The sequence below is a fragment of the Numenius arquata genome, chromosome 5, assembly GCF_964106895.1.
Source record: "Numenius arquata chromosome 5, bNumArq3.hap1.1, whole genome shotgun sequence".
In the NCBI taxonomy this organism is placed as follows: Eukaryota; Metazoa; Chordata; class Aves; order Charadriiformes; family Scolopacidae; genus Numenius; species Numenius arquata.
In genome coordinates, this window is record NC_133580.1 from 57,348,435 (window position 1) to 57,370,896 (window position 22,462).

The 22,462-nt window shown below is 39.2% G+C and overlaps 1 protein-coding gene across 1 annotated transcript in view; it reads right to left on the reverse strand.

The window, feature by feature from the left end:
- The window catches only part of SORCS2 (sortilin related VPS10 domain containing receptor 2), a 561,128-nt gene that overhangs the window by 234,783 nt on the left and 303,883 nt on the right, over positions 1 to 22,462 (reverse strand). The window contains exon 3 of the mRNA XM_074147142.1: positions 5,638 to 5,737. Within this exon, the coding sequence (XP_074003243.1) occupies positions 5,638 to 5,737 (100 nt within the window). The remainder of the gene's footprint in view (positions 1 to 5,637; positions 5,738 to 22,462) is intronic.

Sequence of the window (22,462 nt, forward strand, 5' to 3'; positions counted from 1 at the left end):
ATGGAAAAGCCCTGGTTTCTCAGACATAGCAGGAATCAGTCAGACAGGGAAAGCTGGAGCTCCTAGCCTCCATTTAGCCAGTAAATTGCTCAAATACTTTTCTAATAGACAAATTCCTAGTGATTGCTACATATATGTTTTTAATTTTCAACTGTTCCACTCTGTTTCTCAAAGCTTTATCATACTTTTTCCACATATACATACTCACACCCCATCAAATAGCATCCATCAAATCTTCGCCCTGTATGGCTTAGTTTTGGTGGTGCTACATGAACCTCTGCTGTGGATGGTAACAGCTCAGTGAAAGCTCTGACTGGTTTAACTTATTGAGTTCCACTTGCATTTAATAGCTTACTGGCTGTCAACTAGGCAACTGCTCATCAGCTCCGTGTGTGTGAATAAAAACTGGGATTTCTGCATAGGACTGGCTCTCCAGCAATCTCACAGCAAATTATAGCTGGAAAAAAAAAATCAGTTACTGGGTATACTTCTGGAAGCATTTGGAAAATCTGAAGATGAACTGAACAGTCCCGGATATGTGTCTTAAGAAAAACCATTCAGTCAGGTCACATCAGTGCTCTGGTGGTGCACCACTAGAATAAAACTGAATTGTGACACTGCTTATAAGGAAAGAACGCGTCATGGTAGAGAGATTATGCATCACAACATACAGACTCACATTCTGCAATTTTACAGTGAAATCTTCCTGAAATAACTACTCAGGTTATTGAAAGGAATACTCCATAGTTGACAAGTTCTACTAATAAAAGTGTAAGATAATTCTGCTCTCTATGTTCACAGGCGTTCTGCTACGGTCTCTAAGGAAACTGATACTTGAGTAGAATTACTCCTTACAAGTAAATGCAGTCATATCGCATTTTGACAACTTCCACTACCAACTGTTTTGCTGTGAAAGACAAATGTCAAAATGCTGTAGGACTGCATTTACCTGTAAGTGCTTACAAACATTGCTCGAGCCAGTTGCACCTTGGGAAATGCTTTTATAGCTGTGGCAAATACCCTTCTGCAATCATGTGTAATTTATACTATTTTAAATTATCAGTAGTTACAATATTGTACAAGATAGCCTATAGCCTTACTACTATCTTAAGTGTTCTGCATGGCTTGTCAAGCAAAAATACACATTTGTCATCTTGCCTTTTAGTTTAGAAAAACATGCAGCAATTGGTTATTGTGACAGCTGGGAAATGTAAGTGTTCAACCCATTTAACTAATAAGTCAGTGTACGCACAATCAAAATTTATTTTCTCTTAATATGAAAAGCCTGAATGCATAATGCTTTGCTGCCTCTTTTCCAGAAGCATATAAACAGAAGGACGGATGCATCAGTTGCATTAGCACCAATGAAAATTAAAATATTCGCTGAATATGGGAGAAGATCAGTGTGTTCATTCAACTCCTCCCCAGCAATATTATGCAAACAGAAGTAAAGCAAACGTGTAATTTCTACCCCCAACAGCACATGTGCCCTATAAAAATGTTAAATATGTTGTTGATAATGTAGCTTAGTGAAGCTGAATTCTGCTAACTTTTGTCTTCTGTAGAAAGAATTTACTTTGTTCAGCTGACTCCAGATTGACACTATGGAAAGCATAATTCCATACTCCATGAAACACGTGCCTCACTTCCAAATGACAATTATAATGCTGTTTCAGAAAACAGAGAAAACAAATCATATTATTTCCCCCACATGGTACATTATGGGATGCTTGCACTATTTGACGCTATTGGCATAGAGTAATTACTGAACAGAAGATAATTATGTAAATTCTGCCATGTAAAGTGCAGAAACAACCCTTATCAGTGCACAGCACTTCAACACCTGCATCAAGTAAGGCTATTTTATGTCACAGATCAGTGAAAAAGTGCTTCAAATGGAGAAGTTAGCATCAGAGAGCTTACACAGGAGAACTCGCCTTCATAATTCTACAAATTTCCAAAACCATGTCAGAATACCAGTTTCAGTGTCTTTGGTTGTGGGTTTATACTACACTAAAAACAGCCAGAATGCAAAGTAAATATTAATGTATCCTTAGGAAGCATGAACTCTTAATTGCAGTGTTACCTCACCTATTACTCTATTGTTTCATAGCATTTAGGGGGAGCCTACATGGTCTTTTGCAGGTAGATGCAAATGTCTTCTACTTGTGCTGCTGGCTGACTGCAATTCCACTCTGAATCCCAAACAATACAGCCACAGTTCACGCCTTCATCCCATGATTTCATCAGAAAGGCTCATTCAGAGTGATACACAAAGCCCTTTAAAGCTCTACCCTCAGAGGTTTATCATCGTTTCTTGTCAAAACTGGGTTTCATAGCTTGAGCCCTGTGGTAACTGCAGCAACACAAGTTCTGCATCAGAGTTCTGCTGCGTTCAGCCAGAAAAAGACCCAGACTGAGTGAATTTACCTCAATTGTCAAACGATTGTGTAGATATGACCTTGATACAACTCCTTCCTCGTTCATCTCTTAGGCCCATGAAAAGTACTCATTGCAACTTATTCATAGAAGGGTAAGAGAGAAAAGGAATCTGCCACTTCTTTGCACGTATTTAGTAGGGTTTATAAATTGCTTCCACCGGCTAGTTCAAATTCCCCAAAATTCCTGCATTTTACTTTGTAATTTTGTTCTTTTTTTATACAATCGCTTTTCCATGGAGCACTACGTGAAAAGGATGCCGTTGCACCCTCTGCATCTGCTAATGCACTTCTTCACAAACAGCATTACAATGTTGTGGAATTTAAACTTCTTAAACAACAGGGTAAGGAAGATAAGATGTATAAACTCTTTTTCCTTTTCAATCCAGCTTAAGAAAATACAAACAAGAGCAATTCATAGCGACTGAAAATTTCCAGTACAATTTCACATGCGCTGTATAAAGCTCACTTATAAGTCCAATGGCCTGAACAGCTCACAGAGTGGAGGTGTGTTGACTGAAAGTCATTCCAGGAACTGGTATACCAGGAGAGATAAATTGAAGAAATGATGTCAGTCCAAGAATCAGACTTCTAGCAAATATTTTATCTAATTGCATTCCAAAACAAAAATAGTCTTCTATCTCTTTGTATGGAAGCTGCAGTGAGTTGAGACTCTGCTCAGACCCACAATAGTCATGAAGTCATTTATAGGCACCTCCACGAGATCATTTAGCCTTACTCTCAATTACTAAGAACTGTGACTTTAATGGGGTGGGCTGCCTGGAGGTACCCGTGTTTCTCCACTGACTGCAGAGGGAGAGGGCTTGACTAGACACTTAAATTGCACAGAGCTGAAACCAGGTGAGGTTGATGCTCTGATGACACTGTGGTGGAAATAATAAGCATTAAATTTGCAGTATCAGTACTTCCACAGACAGGGTCTACAATGGGTAAACAGACTGAGAGCATTGAATAACGCTTAATATGCAAAGTGTTCAAACAATACCCATCAATGTCTTTTATCTCTGCTTTCATGCGTATTCCCAGCCTCTAAATGCTAAGTGGTAGCATGGGACTACTTATGCTTTAAATTTAAAGTGCATGCTCAGTTCCAGTACGCACAGTCAGCACTCCAGCACAGTTTTCATTTTCAGCACATTTCAAAAGATGTGAACCGGTTGACAAAAACCCATACCATAACAATCTGAAGCCTAGTAGCATCAGGAACGAGTGAAACCCTGGGATTTTTGCTCAGCTCAGAAAAGGGCGTCAGAGCTCTAAAGGTTCTATCCCACCTTATTGCAATTGGGCTGAAATGGATTAATAGGGAGACATTTTCTTCCATCCTTCTAAACAACTTTTGTGAAATCAGCTGCTAGTCTTAGTTAGTGTCCTAATCATATGTCCAACACCAGAAAAGTTGCCATTTTGACTGACAAAGTTCTTATGACATCGAGACTTTCCCCTTACCTGCCATATGTGACTGCAACACCTCCAAGACCAGTTTGATGCTGTTGGCTACAGAATTTAACTCCAATGCTTTCACCATTTTTGTCCCGTGTGTGTGTGTGTATGTATACCTGCATGCAGAAATATGTCTCCCTCTGGCATCATTTACAGGCCCTAGAAATCCTTCCTACTCTGCTGGTTTTGTTGTTTGTATACTATTATACAACATCTTTGCAGAAGAAAATCTCAGCATAAACCCAGTGTATTTAATGACTACCCAAAGAGACTTTGTATAACAAATGGATTCCAATATGGCAATAGTTTACTAAGCAGGCTTTGCATCTCTCAGAACTTCAATTGTCTTGAGCAGGATATAGATTTTTCTAAGACAGAGTTAACACGAGATTTTTTGTGAACGATGGTGTGTCCTTCAGGCTTGAAATTCAGCAGTAATCTTACAGCTGTTTATTTTGCCAGAAAACTGGCACAGCCACATTGCCACTAACCCCCCTGTGCTTACACAGGCTTTTATATTGCAGCTGGGCAAGCTGGGAAAAATCCTCCACAGAGCTCTCATCTGTCTCTTACTTTTAGCTTTTATTCCCTAAAGTGAAATGGGTGTAGATTTTTTTTTATTCTTTTGGACTTGAAATCAGCAGTAGATCTTACCTCTGAGACACAGAATCTGTTGAAACTTTGTGCTTGGTGGTAGTTCCACTTCAAGAAACAAAAAAATAATTTCTGACTTTGCAGCAGATTGAAAATGTATTACCGAGCTCAGGCATAAGCATAGCTTGGGCGCAAAAACTCCAGTGACAATTGCAAGAGAAATAAAATATGTAGTTAATCATCCAGGCAGCCTCGCAGAGTTCCACTGATTTTTGATTAAGCAGAACAGACAGATAAACACAACTAACATTGTCCTTCCAATCAGTGGCCTCTGCATGAAATCAATGCTTCTGGATTACACTGGAGTTAAAAGACCCTTATCAAGAGAAAATTCTTATTTCATGAAAGACCTACTGTGCTTGTGTTATTCACAATGTATTTCACAATTCTTGCTGCTTAAATCACAAGCATCTTGCAGGCATAGAAGGGTTGTTATTGGGTTTTTTCCTCATAATTGCTCTTCCTGTTGCTTCTAATATAACATCCATTGTAAATACACTCAATGGGTCGATTTCGCTCTCAGTTATAAAGTCCACTTAATCTTCCTAGTCTCCACGAAAAGCTTTTTGGTTTGGTAATGATGCAGGAACATTTTTTATGAAAGAGTTTCAAGGAGAGGGTTGTGGTTTTTTTTAATTAAGGTTTTACACAAGATAAACATCATTCTCAATGACAGCCTCCCCAATCCCTATGCTTTATGTTAAGGAACGTGCAAAGGACTTTGAAATTGTGCATAAAGGATGGAGAGGTTGAACACTAGTCCCAGAATTTAGGTGGATGTGTGGAAACCTAGAAGAGCTGCTTTTCCACTTCTGTGGAAAGTCCATAGAAGCTCCATTTCCAGGAGCCAATGACCTCAAAAGTTTTCATAGTCCATCAAGGCATTTCTTCCTTTCTATATTATTCAGCAAGCATAAATATCCCAACTCCATATGTCACAAATTCACCTAAGGTGACCCGCAACTTTGTGAAAACCACTTCCCTATATTTTGAAAACTTGTAAAATGCACTTCACATAGTTGTAGTGTTGCATAGTTGAGTCTCAGCTGCACTATAAAAAGTCTTTTTTTTTGCCACATACCTTTTTTTTGTTGGTGGGACAAATGTAGAAATTGTCAATAACAGTGGAAATCCCAGGCTGTAGATTCAACTTTGTGTATAATGTCCCAAAATCTGAGGACCTGAAAGAAATCAAACATCTGTAAGTGCTCTCTTCTAAAGGCTTCAGCATTGAAACTCTGCAAAAAAAAAAAAAAAAAAAAAAAAACCCACACTATGTAGCAGTAACTATCCCTTTTCAATGCTCCTCTGCCATTCTTTTGTTCTTGTCAGTGCTCATTAGCTAAAAGAAACTAAAAGGAACCTGCCACTATTAAGAATATTTTTCTGGGTTTGAAAAAACATGGCTAGTTCTGTCTGTATTTTGCAGTTCTCTGCGGTGCTAATTTTCACCCTGACACTGCACCATGCAGTCACAGAAGCACAACATGTACACCTTTCCATCACCACCCACAAGGGGGGGGAAAAAAAAGCTAAGCTAAGGCTCATCGGCGAGTGTTAACAGCACCTCCTCGGCTATGCAATAAAAAAGAAGAGCTAACTTCAGAGCCTGGTGTTGCATAAGAGAACAATTTGACCTGAGATCTGGAGGACTCACAATGGACCTCTACCAGAATTCATACTTGATAAAGGTATCCATCCACTCCTCCAGCTCTTTTTCAGAGGATCACTAAATTTTGAGTGAATAAAAACGAAGTCATAACTTTGCCATCAGTATGTCATACACAATAATCTAAGAATATTTTAAATGTGGGCACTTGGCAGGAATTGTTCTGAATTCCTGAAAAAAATACAGTGAAAAATGGCACCCATGTTATGCACCTGTGTCGGCAATGTCTAGTATAAAAAGAATGCACAAGGAAAATGTTAGCAGAAGAAAACCTTAGTTACAAAACTCAAAGCAAGTCACATCCAAAACTGAATCACTTTGGATGAAGCCTCGTTTGTTCTATATAGGATCAATTTGCACCATATGGTCTCTCCATATTTACAGTTTTTCCTTTCACATTTGGAAGGGAACTCAGACACATCTAAGGCACCTCTCCCTTCTTCACCAAGAAGCCCTCCCTAAGACAGGTGGTTGGTGGGAGGACTTCCACTCTATACTCCCCATTTTTCACTGGAATAAAATCTCCTTTAACAAACAAGGCTGAAGGTGCCCTGCCTAGTACCTTTGCATTATTCAAACAATTGGTAATATGCAACAGCTCTCATGTCCAAGAGAACCAGGATGAGACCTCTGTCCCTCCCAGTGTGGCACTGAGAACTGCCTGCACAGTGATTTCTGCCCTATAGCCCCATTCTACCATGCCCATTGCTCCCTGGCAAGCTCCGTTGTCTCACACTCCTCACCCAGGGGAGTCACTGCTGAAATTCATAGGAACGTGAGTGAGTACAGCAAGAGAGAAAAGCAATAAACCAAATCCTTGGCTGACTGTGTCCACCTTGACAGGTGCCCACAGCCTGAGGTCTCCTCCAAGTTGCCTGAGCCAGAATGGTCCTCAAGGGGCTGGTGCCCGCAGGAGGCTGCCATGAGCACTGTGTGCCCACCTTGTGCCCGCCCAGTCCTGCCCAGGTTGTCACTTAAGTCAGAGGGCATGTGGTACGAAGCCAGAGGCAGCTACTTTGCTTGCACACATCCAGCTTTCCACGTGATATGAGAACTTTCAGTTGTCGTTGTGGAGCAGCTTTCTGTATCTTTGGCATCACCAAGCATATTGGGCACAGAATGATAAGCCTGGATCAGGTCTTAGGGGACACCAAGTCAAGAAGGGTTATATTTACCTTGCTCTTCTTCCCCCTCCACCAGTCAAAAAGTGACTGGGCATAAGCCTATAACACAGACCACACTCACAGCATAAAGTTAAGAGTTTATCTATTGTATAGTGACATCTGAATGGATTTGATCTGGTTTTTTTTCCCCATTAATGTTGCTTTGCCTGCAGATATACAGCAATACATTACAGAAGTTAATGGAATCATAGCAATTCAGTTTTGACAAATAATTACGAAGAAATCAAATACATATAATTGCACTGCACTGGGTATTCAGCACTGAGATAATTAAAATTCTAAGGGGAATAGGATGGACAGTGCTAAACCTAATTTGCCAGAGGTGTTTGACAGAAAAGAAATTAAAGCCAAGACTAAAATACTGACTTCAGCCAGATGTACTGAAATCATGCAGAACAAATATGCATGATGGAAACAGAACCTAGTCTATTCTCTTTGAGAGAACATCAGGTCAGTGGCTTGCCCAGTAATAACATCCTGGAATAATTCTCTGAACCTTAAAGATGATCCAATTTACTTTGAAGAGGCAGTTCCAGGATTAATACAATGGGACCACTGGAGAGTTACACTGCAGGAGGGATGGTGGCAGCAACTGTCTCAAGGTATGAAAAGGGTACAGGCAGGAAGCCCAAAGAGGATAAGCCATTTCAAAGATAAAAAGTTCCAGTCTAAAACTTCCTCTTCCAAATCTTATGACTTACAAAAAGTACTACAAGAAAAGAATAAAGTTGTAACAAAAAGAGTAGGCTAAGGTAATTAAGGTATTTTCAGATAAAGTTAGAAAAAGTATACAGTCAAAAATCTTTCATTTCTGGTACAAATTAGCTATCTCAAGGAGAAAAAATAATCCAATTCCAAACTGAGACAACAGCCTAACGCATAACCATAAAGGTTTTCCATGCCTAAAGCAGGAATACTTGGATTCACAGAAGATCTATGGAGAAATTTATTCAGACTCCCAAATCTTTTATCTATAACCCAGCCTTGAGGGAGCCAAGGAATGTCAGCTACTCTTGGAGACATTTACATACAAAAGGACATAGTTTAAGGACATCATTCAAGGGAAGCACTGTTAGAAATAACTGGTTTTCCAAATCTGCTATAATCCAGAGAAAACAGGTCACTACAACTTTTTTACTTGAGATATAAATTCCAAGTTCCTGACTCTGCATATATAAAGAATTAGCATTTTGAATTAACAGCTAGAACAGAATTCCCTGTGGTTACACTACTGGGCTATAGACAGGGTGGAGAAGGATGAATTTGGGGATCTCAGAGCATGCCTATTTCAAGAATATATTAAGAAGAAGCACAAAATGTGGTTTAAACCAAGTTAAGGGGAGGAGAAGTCCTTTATACTCTTCCAGTCACAAAGAGATTTTTGTGTGTCTTAAAGAACCAAATTTGTGCTGTGTTAAAGCGTTAAGGAAAGGAAAAAAAAAACCAAACCTCACAAATGAACCATCTGTGTTTATCAGGATAAATACACTATCTTTCCTCCCTAAAAATTAATGAAAAGATATTTCAAGGTATAATGGAAAGAGGATACATGTGTACCTGATAAGAAGAGTAAAACATCCTTCTATAACATGGTCTATTCAGCGTGGTAGCACAATAGCAGAACTCCATAAACCACAGCAATAAGTGTAAAGTCTGACTTCTTAAAATGGGCCTGATCTGCAGTTATGAGTGATCTGGAAGCAGTTAGTGAGCATTTTGGCTGTCTGTGAGACATTCCAGGGGATACAGCAAGCTACCCATAGGCTGCTGCTGCTTATTCTCCTGTGCACTACAGGCTACAGATTGTATGGATGTTTCTTAGTAGAGCAAAACTCAGTGGAGGACTCAGGACATACATCTTCATGTGATGGGCCATTCAAGAGCAGTAGGACCATCAGACACTGGAACAACATGATTACTCATGTACTGATGCAGGTATCACACAACCTGTGTCTGCCGGGGCTTGTGGCTGGGTAATAGCTTCTTTGACAGTGTGTACATCTACTGAAATATGCGCCATTCTTCTTTTTGTTTCTTTAAGGAAAAATCACTTGTCACTTTAACAGCGGCATATTGAAATAATCATCAAAATCAAACAATGATATTACAGCACATACAGAATTATTTCTTTTTAGCTTGTTTTAATACTATAAGCTCGACCAATAGCTGGGAAAACTTCCAAGTGGTACAGAAAAGTACTCTGATGAAACAAAATTTCCAAAGTCCCTAAAGTCTGAGGAAATTTGGGTCTTAGTCCTTAAAAATGTAACGTTTTCATATTTGAGCTAAAATAAATTTATGCCTAACATAATTTGGAACTGTACCTAAACACTGAGTCTGGACATCTTCCAACAGAAATATTGAGAAAGAAGAGGAAATTTAACAGATACCAAAAGAGACATGAAACAAACATTTGCATGTCCAAACTTCACTGTCATTATACAGCTCTGCACTGATGACTCGCACCTATGATTTAGTATTGCTCATTATTAGTTGTTTTTCCAGATTATATTTACAACTATATATTAAAAAAAATATATAAGAACCATTAAAATGTATATAAGTAAGATGTTTTTAAAATTTTGAGACAGATGAAAATTACGTTCCCACGTAAAATTTAATACTCAAAGAAAATGTCAACTGCAAATGCTTCCTTTCCTGTTTTCTTTTTTTTAATGAATTGAAGAGATGCACTGGAAAGAGAATGGTTGGAACAGTTAACACACATGTTCATCAGACTTCCTCTGCCTTTCCTTCTTGAAGATTAACTCAAGCTCCATTCTAGCCAAATGAGCAATCCTGTACAAGCCCTATTAACTGAAAATCCTAGAAGAGAACAATAAAGATATTTCAAATGACTCATGGATTACTTAATTAGCGAAATAAAAAGAAAGCCTTTAAAAAAAAAAAAAACATACAAAAGATCTGCTGGTTTACATTATTGATAAATTGTTGGGAAAAAAAGATTCAATTGAGATGCATGTTACAGAATCAAGGAAGAATGGATCTGCGCATAACACTCACTGGACTTCTTCCCACTTAACTTTCTCCAGACTGTATTGCAAATGTTGTCTGCCCATCTTCTCCTCCTTTTGGTCAGAACAATCCAGTATTTACACCATGAGCTCTAAAGTGCAAGAGAAATTAATTCAGGTTCTTGCTCTACGCCCTTGACTTACGTCTAACACCGGGATTTCCTTTGTGTTCTGGTCCCTCACCTGAAAAATAGACAAAACACTATTTCCTATACCTCAAATGTCTGCAAGGAAAATAAGTATCTACAGGACAGTAGAGTAATGAAGAACTGGCTGATGGAGTATCTCAAACAGGTACATCAGAAGTTCCAACAACAAACACCAGGACAAACCTACTGAAAAGGAAGTAACCAGAGTACCATTAATGAGGTGGTACGCTAATATATGTTTTTTACTTAAACAGCACAGAAGATTTCAAGGGTTCTTACATGTACAATGTGGAAATTGCAGAGGCTTTGGTTAGCCTCATAAAATCTTTTTAAACAGCAACAAAAAACCTCCAAAACCTCAAAGCCTTTCTTCAGAGTAAAAACACATTGTAACATTGGGTTCCAGTACCCGACCCATGTATTGAGGAATTCGTGCAGATGAAAGTTTCTTTAAAGGCTGTAGAGGAGTATGACTCTAACAATCCAATTAACAGATTACTCATCAGCTATCAGCTCTACTGGAGTACTTTCTGGAAATACCTCTCTCTCTGCTTTCCAGAAAAGTTGAGCCTTTTTGAAGTTACGTATTTCTCCTCTCAAAACTAGAAATATAGAAATGTTTCTTCCTTAATCCAGTTTTACACTAAAGAATCAATGGTGTAGGCAAGAGCTAACAGATAAACAGTTTAGCAACTCCACATTTAGGCAATACAGAGTATACCTTTTTTTCCAAAAGCACTACAAAGATGAATATATCCTGATTTTACTTACCAATCCATTACTGATAACGTAGATTGATCACATATGCTGAAAACATAGATATTTTTAAGAAATGTAGATTTGCACATGAAGAGTCCTACAGCCTTAGTCACTACATGGGATGACCATAAAGGACAGGTGGCCATTCATAGTGGCTTTTTAGTGATCTGTAAATATACTTGATTGTAAAATACTGACCTAAAACAATACACAGAAAAAAATCCAAATGAAACCAAAACACTGAACAGCCGCATTCATATCGAGTGAGAACTCAAGAAGGATCAAAACATCAAAAATTCTAGAACTGGACTTTTATTTAATGCATTAAATATACCCAATTCAACTGGCTGCACTCAGAGGGAAAACCAGTCATCTGTAGCCGATAATAAAAGCAAGGATTACTCTGCTGGAGACTTTAGGGAGTCAGATCCTTCCTCAGGAACTACAGTTACTAACTTCACAGTGAGGAACAGGACATGGCCTTATTTTGCAACATACTTAAAAATCACAGAAGACAAATGCTAAACGATGCTACATGTTGGCTTCTCTCCTGAGCGTTTGACAACCAGTCCCCTGGGCTGACTGTGCCCCATACTGGCATGTCAGGCTACAATTTTCTATCCTAATGTTCCAACTACCTTAGCAGAAAGTGTTTCGAAGCCAACGTTTTCCAGGAATTACCCTGTCTCAGAGCTGTCTGGACACAAAGTGTCACACGGTACAGGAACCATTCATGTTTTCTTATGAGGGAACTTGAAGGTGATAAACAGCTGTGTGTACGGATGGGGATGTAACTTGGCACAGAAAGTCAAGCTATATAATAGGTGCTTATGTATCGTATCATGTTTTCCCTTACTGGGGTCTTCTGTCATGCACTTATCGTGTACTGGTTTTGGTTAATTACTTAATCTGTACAATACACACACACTCTCTTAAACTCCAACAGTTAGCAGCACTGTGTCGTTACTATCTTTCAGTGCTGGATTTAAACATTCCTGCTCTGCATAGTCTCGCTGTACACCACCACAGTTATTTTTCGCAGCCCTTCATTAGTCCTTCAATATATAGCAAACATCCTGCTCATTAGCCTATAATCGCACTGCTTATCAGTTACATTTTCAAGCTCCTCGTTACTCTGCTGCACAGCTCCAATAATTAGACTGTATATTTTAAGGGGCCCGCAAAACATCGCATTAGCTTCTATTAGCTGCAGTTGTCACCTTTCCTCCCAGAAACTGTTAGTTTAGGTAGGACACCTACTCTGAAACGACGGCCTTGGTGCATTAATTCCATCACCAACACACAGCACTCGCTGACGGCGCGGCTTGGAAGGTACAGCCTGTAGCCACGCTTGCAGGACACAGATATTTGTGATGAATCCGCTCAGCCATGAAACAAGCAGTGTCACAGTGACAAAGGAGACAAGACACTGCCAGGAAGACAGGGTTATGTCTTACTTTTGTAAAAAGTAAAAGCTCTGTGCTATTTCTTCCTTCTTAGCCTTGCAATCCAGGCAGGGCTGGGGCAGGCACCAGATACATTCCCCACCATCATTCAGCCATTTGCTCTTGTTAAAAAAAAACCAATAACAAACAAAAAAACCCAAACCAAACAAACAAACAAAAAAAACCCCAAAAAGACCAAACAAACAAACAAAAAAAAACCTGAAAAGATCCACATTAGAATTAATGGTTTGGAAGACTTGCTTTTAACCTGTATCATTTCAGTAATCCTGTTTACAACTCAGCCCCACAACCACTTGTAGTGACCTAAATAAGGAAGGAGAAAATGAGAATGAAATTGTGGGAAATAGGGAAAGATCAATTTCTTACCCCACTTTCTTCATTGAATTCAACATATCATGTAACTAACCGTTAGCGTGCAAGCATTTATCCTAAGAAACAGTCCTGTGTAGATTTAGTTTCGGCAGCTGCAAATCCAGCATTGCATTAGTAGGTCTCAGCAAGGAATGGAGTGTATCATGGAGCATTTGAGGGTTTTGCTACTGAGAGACAGTTCTGGCATATTAGAAACATAAATAAAATACCAGAACTGATAGCTCACACAGTGCTACAAAAATGATTAATATTAATTTGGGGATTTTTGTACCATAAAAATGGTAGCTGGATTAGAGTACAGGAAGAATTTTATCATGAGGTGTATATTTTTTAATAAAAAGGCTTTCCTTCACAAGTTGAATTCGTTATTTCTGAAAGTACTGTGTTGGAAAAAAAAACCAGTGGCTTAACTATTTAATCACTATCTACAAAAGACATGAATACTTCACTTCCTATATAGTGCTAACTTCCTTCCACCAATTTGAACAAACAACCCTTGAAAAAAAGGTGTGTTTGTTGAAAATTTAGGGGGGGGGAAAAAGAAGGAATAAAGAGAAGCCTTTGGTGCTAAAATGCCATTCTCAAAAATTATGCTTACTATGTTGCCAAAAGTGGAAACATCCTTATATCACTTCCAGTATGATTTCTCTTTTGTCAGTGCTCTGATTGGAAAGGAGTAATTACAAAGGAAAATTTCTCATCTCACATACTTGTGTTCTTTGGGGAAAGGGGATTGTTTAAGAACATTTTCTTGAGGTTTGCAAGGAACATTTAAATTCTCCACCATGGAAAAATGCTAGGTATTTCCCACAGCCCAGGCTTTTTATTTAAACCACTACACACAGCTGAAATATTTCTGAAACAAATTTATTCTCAGTCAGGCAGCTCCTTGGAAGGCAAGAAGGATGTTGGGATGTATGAAAGAGAGCATTTGGCCTTGTGCTTTCTGACCGGAACAGCCAATTTTCCTGTAATTGCTGGATAGATCTGAATGCAACAAGAACATTTACAAAATTAAAAAAGAACTGATAATAATTTAATAAATAGTATGTGCACGTTCACATGCAATTACATATTCCTCTAGTAATGGGCTCTGCCAACTATAATAGCCAGCTACTTACTCTTCAGTAAGTGGAACTCTTCTTTAACTCCATTTGTAGAAGTTTTTGCTTTTGCTGCTGAAGTTTTGAGCAATCAACTTTATGATTGCTCTGGGGGAGGTAGGAGAGGGAGTGAATTATATGGCCAGGTTGTAGCACTTTATAAAAAGGTAAATGAAGTCACTGTTTTGTCAGTAATTTGACTGTGGTACTCTGCACCTGAAGCCAAATGCTTGGCAGAACTGAGGGAGTAACTGGACATTTTTATAAAGAATGAAAATAACCTAAACAGTAAGTAAATACAGATAAATAGAGTCTGGAATGTTTCAAGCCTTATGCTGAGTGTATTAGAGACACATCAACTGCCCCACGGCTGCCTGTTGTGGGTTTTTTAGCATGCTTCTCTGAAACTGCTAGTACACACTGTGGATGGAGGCTGGGCAGTGCTCAGATGCAGCACAAGTTCACCCAGGATATCAGTTCCTACGTCCTCAGGTCAAAGGAGCAACCTTTCTAAGTTACTACAATTGCATCAGGAACAAAGCCTTTACAAGGAATTTTAAGGCATCATTTTGAATTTCTCTCCTGCAACAGAAGTTCATTGTCTGTGTCAAAAACACCCACTTCCTCACCCACATCTGCCCGTGAACATGGTTGCCATGATGTGTCCGAAGTCATGAAAACATTCAGACAGTTAAACAAGATCAGCTTTTCCTAACAGCCTTTAAAGTCACCATGAGTCTGTGCCACCTGATGTGGCAGTTTGCAGAACACAGTGGGAAAACCTTCAGTTAAGGATGGGAGAAGGCACACCTGAGGTGCCGCAGTAACCAGGGGCTCACCTGAGGATGATACTGTAACCAGGGTGACTGGAGAAACTCAGATGCTCACAACCACTTCAGCACAATTTGTTTCTGTTACTTGCTAATGACCCCAGTTGTAATCTCCTAATAGCCTTCCTAGCCTTCTACAATTGCTGAAGCTTTTTTTTTTTTTTTGAAATCTATTTTGTTTAGAGCTCTCAGCAGCCAAATTTCCCTTGCAGTCATTCTCCTGTAACGGCAGTGACACCTGGGGAGGGCTGAGCCCATCAGCTGTAGTTTGGCCTGCTGTTGAACTTGGCAAGCCAACAGCACATAAAGCCCCAGCAGATGTTTCTGCTTTTATAGCAGCTCTTCCAAACCCTTGGCCAGACATAAATCCAAAATAGATCCAGAAAAGAGACAAACAGTGCCACCATCATGGCTCTTAAAATTAGGAGGCAGAACCATCCTTTTCTGCAGGACTCTGAGAGACCATTAGCAGCAGAAGGCGCCGTGAAGTGTTCCCATAAATTATGCAGACAGATTGCAAGGGCCAGCCACAGCAAATGCAGCACATTTTGCACTGCGTCGCAGTTTGCTAGGAAACAGAATCTTAACACAAATACATGCATTTACATAGGAGTTTCCAAACTGAGAATATCACACTTCATAGCAACAAGTGCAGGAAGCAGGCGGTTTTATGGCCATTAACACTTTCACATGGATCTACAGTGCTTCCACACCGTGGTAATGAATGTTCTAAAAATAAAACAGTAAGGAAATGATCCTTGGAAGAAGATGTCTTCTGAATACATTCCATGCTGGATCTATTCTGTAAAAAGAAAGCTGCACTAAGAGTGTGTTCACAGCGGACACTGCTTTATAGGAGAGGGGGTTGATATATACCAGGGTGACACGCTAATACATTCATTCACTTGATGATGAGTAACTGCTCTTAAGGGAAGCTTGGTCCACAATAAATTGTTGCCATGTAATTTCAAATGCAAGTGAAAACAAGCCCCACAGAATAAAAATAGTTCTCTACATTCAAAACAACACAAAGCACTCAAGGAGGCAAATACTTCAATCACATTCTTGTCCAGCATTAAGGGAGTCTAGGAGGAGAAAAAAGTGACTCAGCATCTGAAAAGGAGTTCTTTTTTGTAGCAGTAAAGGTTATTTACATGTTCTGCTTGCCCTAGCATCTACCATTCAAGCTCAGATGGAGCTGCCAGCAAGAGGATGCAGATCTGCAGGTCTGGGGCTGCTGGGGTGTCTAGGGTCTCTCACTGAGGCTGGGACAGCAGGAGATGGGTTCTTCCTTGCAGAAGCCTTGTGGTGGAGGAATATCTGGATCACCAAATGAAGAGCTGCAGGTGGAGATCACCAGACTTCACAGCTTCCAAGAAGACAGGAAAGAGATCCATGGGATGATGACATCAAGTTTGTAGATGATACAAAACTGAGAAGCGGCTGATACATCAGTGATAAATCTTGTGGAAATATGGGCAAACAGAAATTTCATGAAGCTCAACAAAGGGAAGTTCTGCACCTGGAGAGGAATAACCCCATGCACCAGTATATAGTGGAGGCCAACAAGCTGGAAAGCAGCTTTGCAGAAAAGGCCCTGGGGGTTCTGGTGGACATCAGATTGAATGTAAGCAAGCCAGCAATGTGCCCTTGCAGCAAAGAAATCCAACAGTCCCTCAGGCTGCATCAGGAAGGGCACTGCCAGTGAGCCAAGGGAGATGATCCTTCCCACTCAGCACTGATGAGACTCATCTGAGTATTGTGGCCCCTCAGTACGAGAAGAGGCATGGACATACTGGAGTAAGCCCAACAAAGAACCACAAAGATGATTAGAGACCGCAGCATCTACCACACAGGCCAAGGCTGTGAGAGCTGCTCAGCCTGGAGAAGAGAAGGCTCATGGGAAACCTTATCAATGTGTATAAATACTTGATGGGAGGGAGTAAAGATGGAGTCAGACTCTTCTTGGCAGTGCCTAGTGACAAGACAAGAGGCAATGGGCAGAAATACATTAAACTCCATTTAAACATAAGAAGAAAATCTTTTTTACCATGACGGTGGTTGAACATTGGAACAGGTTGCCCAGAGAGGCTGTGGAATCTCCATCCTTGGAGATACTCAAAACTGAACTGGACAAGGTCTAGAGCACCATGCTTTGAGCAAGGGGGGTGGATTCAATGACATCAAGAGTTCCCTTCCAACCTCAATCAGTTCGTAATTCTGCAGTTACTGAAAATCATATAACATGGTTTGTTTTTGTTGAAGATACTGTGTAACACAAATCATTTTCTGGACAACCAACACAATTAGAGCATCACCAAGACACAGAAGGAACTTGTTTAAATATTTTCTAGGAAACCTACAACTTCACATAAAGTCTCCACCATACTAAAAACAAAATCTTTGTCATTTTGTTTTAAGTTCAGTGGAATTAGAACTGCCTGGAGTCTGCTTGTGCCAAAGAAGTGCCCAGCTGTGCAGCAGTGTTGGTTAAGCCAACAAAAGATAACCTCACATTTACTGATAAACAACACAGTGCCTGCACAATCTTTGGGTATGAAGTCTGAAATTATAGTCATATCCCACACTCTGCAGTTTGAAAGGTGGCACAGAAGCATTTTATCTACATTTCTTTTTGCAGTCACATAACTCTTATTCAACTGCCCAAAGCAGTCAAGCTTACATGAAAAAAAAATGTGGTTTTGCCCAATGAAAGCATTTTTTTTTTCTTTTCTGCTGTTGTTGATTCCACTCAAAACCACCACTTTGGGGAATTTAACCTATGCAAGCTTTGGCAAACATTTTGGTGTACGCGGTCAAGCCTCAGGTTCATAGTGAAACTTCAGCACAACACCACTCCTCTACAAATAAATGTACAGATCCCAAATGCTCGCCACTAGTCCCAGCAGGCATATTTTATTAAGTACCTTTCATACATGACTTGGAAACCAGCTTGATCTTACACCAATAAAATGAAAACCAACATGCCAGTGTTTGGGGAAAGAAACTAAGCTAAATTTGCTGTTCTTACTTCCAAGTCACATCCACTCCAAGGCAGTCTTTCTTCAGAGAAATCGAGACTCCAGCTATCACTGGAGAAAGCAAAAGGAGGGTGTTCAGGAGTCACTCCATGCAATGCCTGTTGCTCCACATTTGTGAGTAGTCCCATGGAACACAGCAGACTGCAGTCTGCCCTCCTTCTCTCAGCTTCATATAGTAAATTTACACGTAAATCTATCTTGTGTTCAGACTGGATTAGACTGGATCTCCAGATGTGAACTAGGACTTATTTTCTTTTTACTGAGACAAACTCTCATTATCATCATGAGATAATGACCAAGTGAAAAAGCCTCGCAATATATCTTAAAGACATATGTAATATCTTGACTGTTGAAGGCATCTGAGGTCCTTTCACATGTAGGCATTTTATATTTTCCTTAATTTTTAATATCCTGTGCTAATAAAAATGAGAGATCTGAGTCATAATTGTGTTGCTCCTATACATTTAATTAGTAGATAAAGAGAATTCCTTCCTCCAGACCCATCTGTCTAACTTTAGACTATGTCCTACTATTAAACTGGTAGACTGGCTATATTCAACATTACCACTGATTAACCTGTCTGTAACATCTAACCCTGTAGAATAAATGCCACAGAAGATTTAAGGAAATGAAACACAGTGGCACCATAGGGCAGGCTAAAAAGTTCCAAAGACTTTCAGCAGGAAGTTAGAGGAAAACAACCTAGCTTCTGAGCTGTGTATTTGCTGAATCCATCGACAGTGAAGCTTGCACACTCACACAAAAGAGTACCTAATAACCGAAATAAAATTGTATTTAATGGCTATAAATGAGTTATCAATACTAAAACCTGATAATTCTTAAATGTAATGTAACCATCTTGCTTATTTTAGTTGCTTTAATATATCTTGTTCAGGAAGTTTTGGCATAATAGATTTTTTCAAGTTCTGAATTTCAGAAGTTTTAAACTGCAGAAGAGGTTCTCCTACAGGAGGCTACCATATTTCTAGATTATATACAATAGTTTTTCGTCATTAACTACTAGTCCAAGGATACCAAAATGGACGTCATGCAGATATATTTTACAAGACTGTATTTTTCATGTTCTGATCTCTTTTCTTTATTAAGAAGTTGCTAGTAAAACTGATTGATGGGTGGTCTGATTGTACCAGGAGGACTTGTCATTCAGCTCTTTGACCTTGTCTTCACACTAACAGTAGAGTGTCTTTGAAATCTGTTTACTTCAGAAATTACAAGAGTATTAATGACAGGATGTCAGCACTTCTCAGGTTTGAAAAGATCTAATAATAGTAAATTAGTTTGGACAGTAGGGTCATCTGTAACGTACTTTAAGAAAGAAAGACAAATTTCATCATTCCACCTTGTGATTAAAGGCAAGTAAAACAATTCTTAAACTACTTTTTATTCTTTGGTGGGTTTTTTTATTGAAGAACATTATTTTTTTGAGGCCAACATAGACCACATTGCTTGAGAAAAAGAAAAAAGCTATCCTATCAAATGAAGGACTTGACAGATGCAACATCCTTTCCAGAAACAGCTACAGAACCTAAAAAGCTTAGTCACCTCATATTGAGCAAGCTTTGGACAAGTTTGAGAAGCAGCCTTCATGACTCAAAGCTGTTTTACTCTTTCATCATTATGTACAATGTATAAAAATGGGCTATTTGTCTCTCTGCCACTAATATGGGGCCTGCATTCCTGCACTTCAGATTCATGCAAATGAGACATCTAGATTTAAGGAGGGGGATGGAGGAAGGAAATCTTTTCTGGTGGTAATACTTTCCTTCCTTCGTTAGCAATATTACAGAAAAAAAAAATGGCAATAATTTTCTCTTGTGTTTGCTACAGACTCTTTGCTTTGCTGCACAACTGTCTCAGGATGAAAGTGATCTTTTGTTCCAACTCCTTCCAGTATAGTTCCACTCTCCTTATTTACCTGCTTACAAATTCATCTATTCTAAAGCATGAGATTAGTAAGAATAATACAAAATATGATAATCAGATGACCCATCAAATCCCAGAGAAATTGTCCTCCAACATTAGTGCTGTGTCTTCAGGAACTGACTAATCTAGCAGAACAACGAACAGTCACGTCACGCCTGTATTTGCATTGGCCACATATGGCCTATTCAGCAGCTATGTGTGGACAGCATTTTGATTAGCACTTAAAGTTTCTAATTATTTTTTTTTCATTATTACTTTTGGATTTGTCTCAGATTCTCCTAACATTTCACATACTTTACACAGGTAAATAAATGTGCAGTAACTCAACTGAGCTTCAGATTCCTCAAATTTCCTCAAATATTTCAAGAGGTCAGAGAAACTTTTGGTTTTGCCTCAAAAAAGCATAAAAATAGAACAAAGTTGGTACCTGTTGCCTCTAAGACACAGAAGGATGTAAAAGCAAAGGATATTACTGTATGATCAAAGGAAGCTGTAAATTATTATAAAAAGAAGTAAAATAAGAAGTAGCTTTGAGTCACTTATTCTGTTAAGAACGCAAATTATAAGTAAGGGATATTAGCTGATGGATTGATAAGAAATTTCAAGTGATTCCAAACCATTAAGTTATTCACAGTGATATTCAAATTGTAATTACTTTCAAACCACACGATAGAGTAGGATTAATGGAACAAATATTTTATGAGCAACCCATGAGTCATGCCTACTTATTATTATGAGGTTTTGGTTACTTATCATTTCAGCTCTGTGGCTTTACTAAATAACAACAACAACAATAATAATAAATAACACCACATTCAGGCTTTCACATCGTTACACACATACTGTCAAGTGTAAAAGGAAAGAAAAGAAGAACATTCATGTCATCTGTTCAATTGAATATCTTAAAGAAAATACAGCTTGGGTTATGCAAACTGTAGGTAGATTTTCAGGCTTCACTTTTGTGCTTTGCAGTTGTCTCTTCAAATCTTCAGGTGTAGATTTTGGGGAAAAAAATAAGTTGTCTGTGTTAGTAAATGTGTCAAATGGCATAGAAGAACGTGGGAGGGAATTAGTTCTGCTGTTCCCCTAGCCATCGAACAGCAGATGTGCAAAGACAGAGGTATAATGAAACAGGAATGGAGCAGGGTCATCCATGGCTTGAAGCTGTAGTGAATAAGCAATGCTGTCAGGTATATGATAACTAGAGATGTACATGATTTCATCATAAGAAGACCTAAGGTCCTGAGGAGGAAAAGACGATCTGCTATTCTCTGCTGTCCACCCTATCCCTACTTGTTACTTCCTATAATCCTCTCCCCAAGAGCTTACAAGTTCATGAGCAGTAAAATAAAATTTGCCTTTAGAAATGGCTGACCTTTAGTAACTGTATTTCAAATTATAATCACAGCATATACAATCTTTCTTTTATACCTATCTTTTATACCTATCATTTTTGACAGAACGAGAGGGAATGGCTTCAAGCTCCAACAGGGTAGGTTTAGACTGAACATTAGGAGAGAATTTTTCACAGAAAGAGTGGTCAGGCATTGGAATAGGCTGCCCAGGGAGGTGGTTGAGTCACCATCCCTGGATGTGTTTAAGAGACATCTAGATGTGGTGTTGGGGGATATGGTATAGGGGAGAACTTTGTAGAGTAGGGTAGATGATTGGACTTGATGATCCCAAGGGTCTCTTGCAACCTAGATGATTCTGTGATTCTATGATTCTTTGCCTTCCCCATCAGAAGAACATTTTTTCTTGTTACTTTTCGTTCCCATTTCATTCTTATCTTTTGGCAGTGATTACACAAGACTCTGTGTGTAGCATAAGCAAGGAGAGAGAAATGCATTATTCCATATTGTGAAAGCTGGACATGCTGGGCACAGATTTCATCTAAATTTCAGGTACAGCATCACTAACAGTACTGATAGCAACGTCAGGCATCCTTGGCACACAGACGAGAAGGCTTATTTGTATTTGCTTTGGAATTTTCTATTATGTTCTCTTTTAGCGTATCAGTGCTTGGTGTCAATTTACTGCCCCATCTCAGAGAAGAGAAAAGAAATGCCTTAAATTTCAGGTATGCTGTCTACAGGCAACTGGTTCCAGAAATTTTGGGTAAGTGGACCTCTGTCAGAATATTTCAAATATCCCTATACTTTATGCTTCCAATTGAAAACAACATGCCCACAATGTAGTTCCACAGCTCAGCTCTGAAGCATTGGCCCATGAACTTGCAGACCACCAGTGGTCCATAGCCACCATTTGTGTACCACTATATAGGGGGCTTACAGATACCTCTAACAGCTATCGCTATCTAGTCAACAGCTTTGATACTCTGCCATCAATTCTGG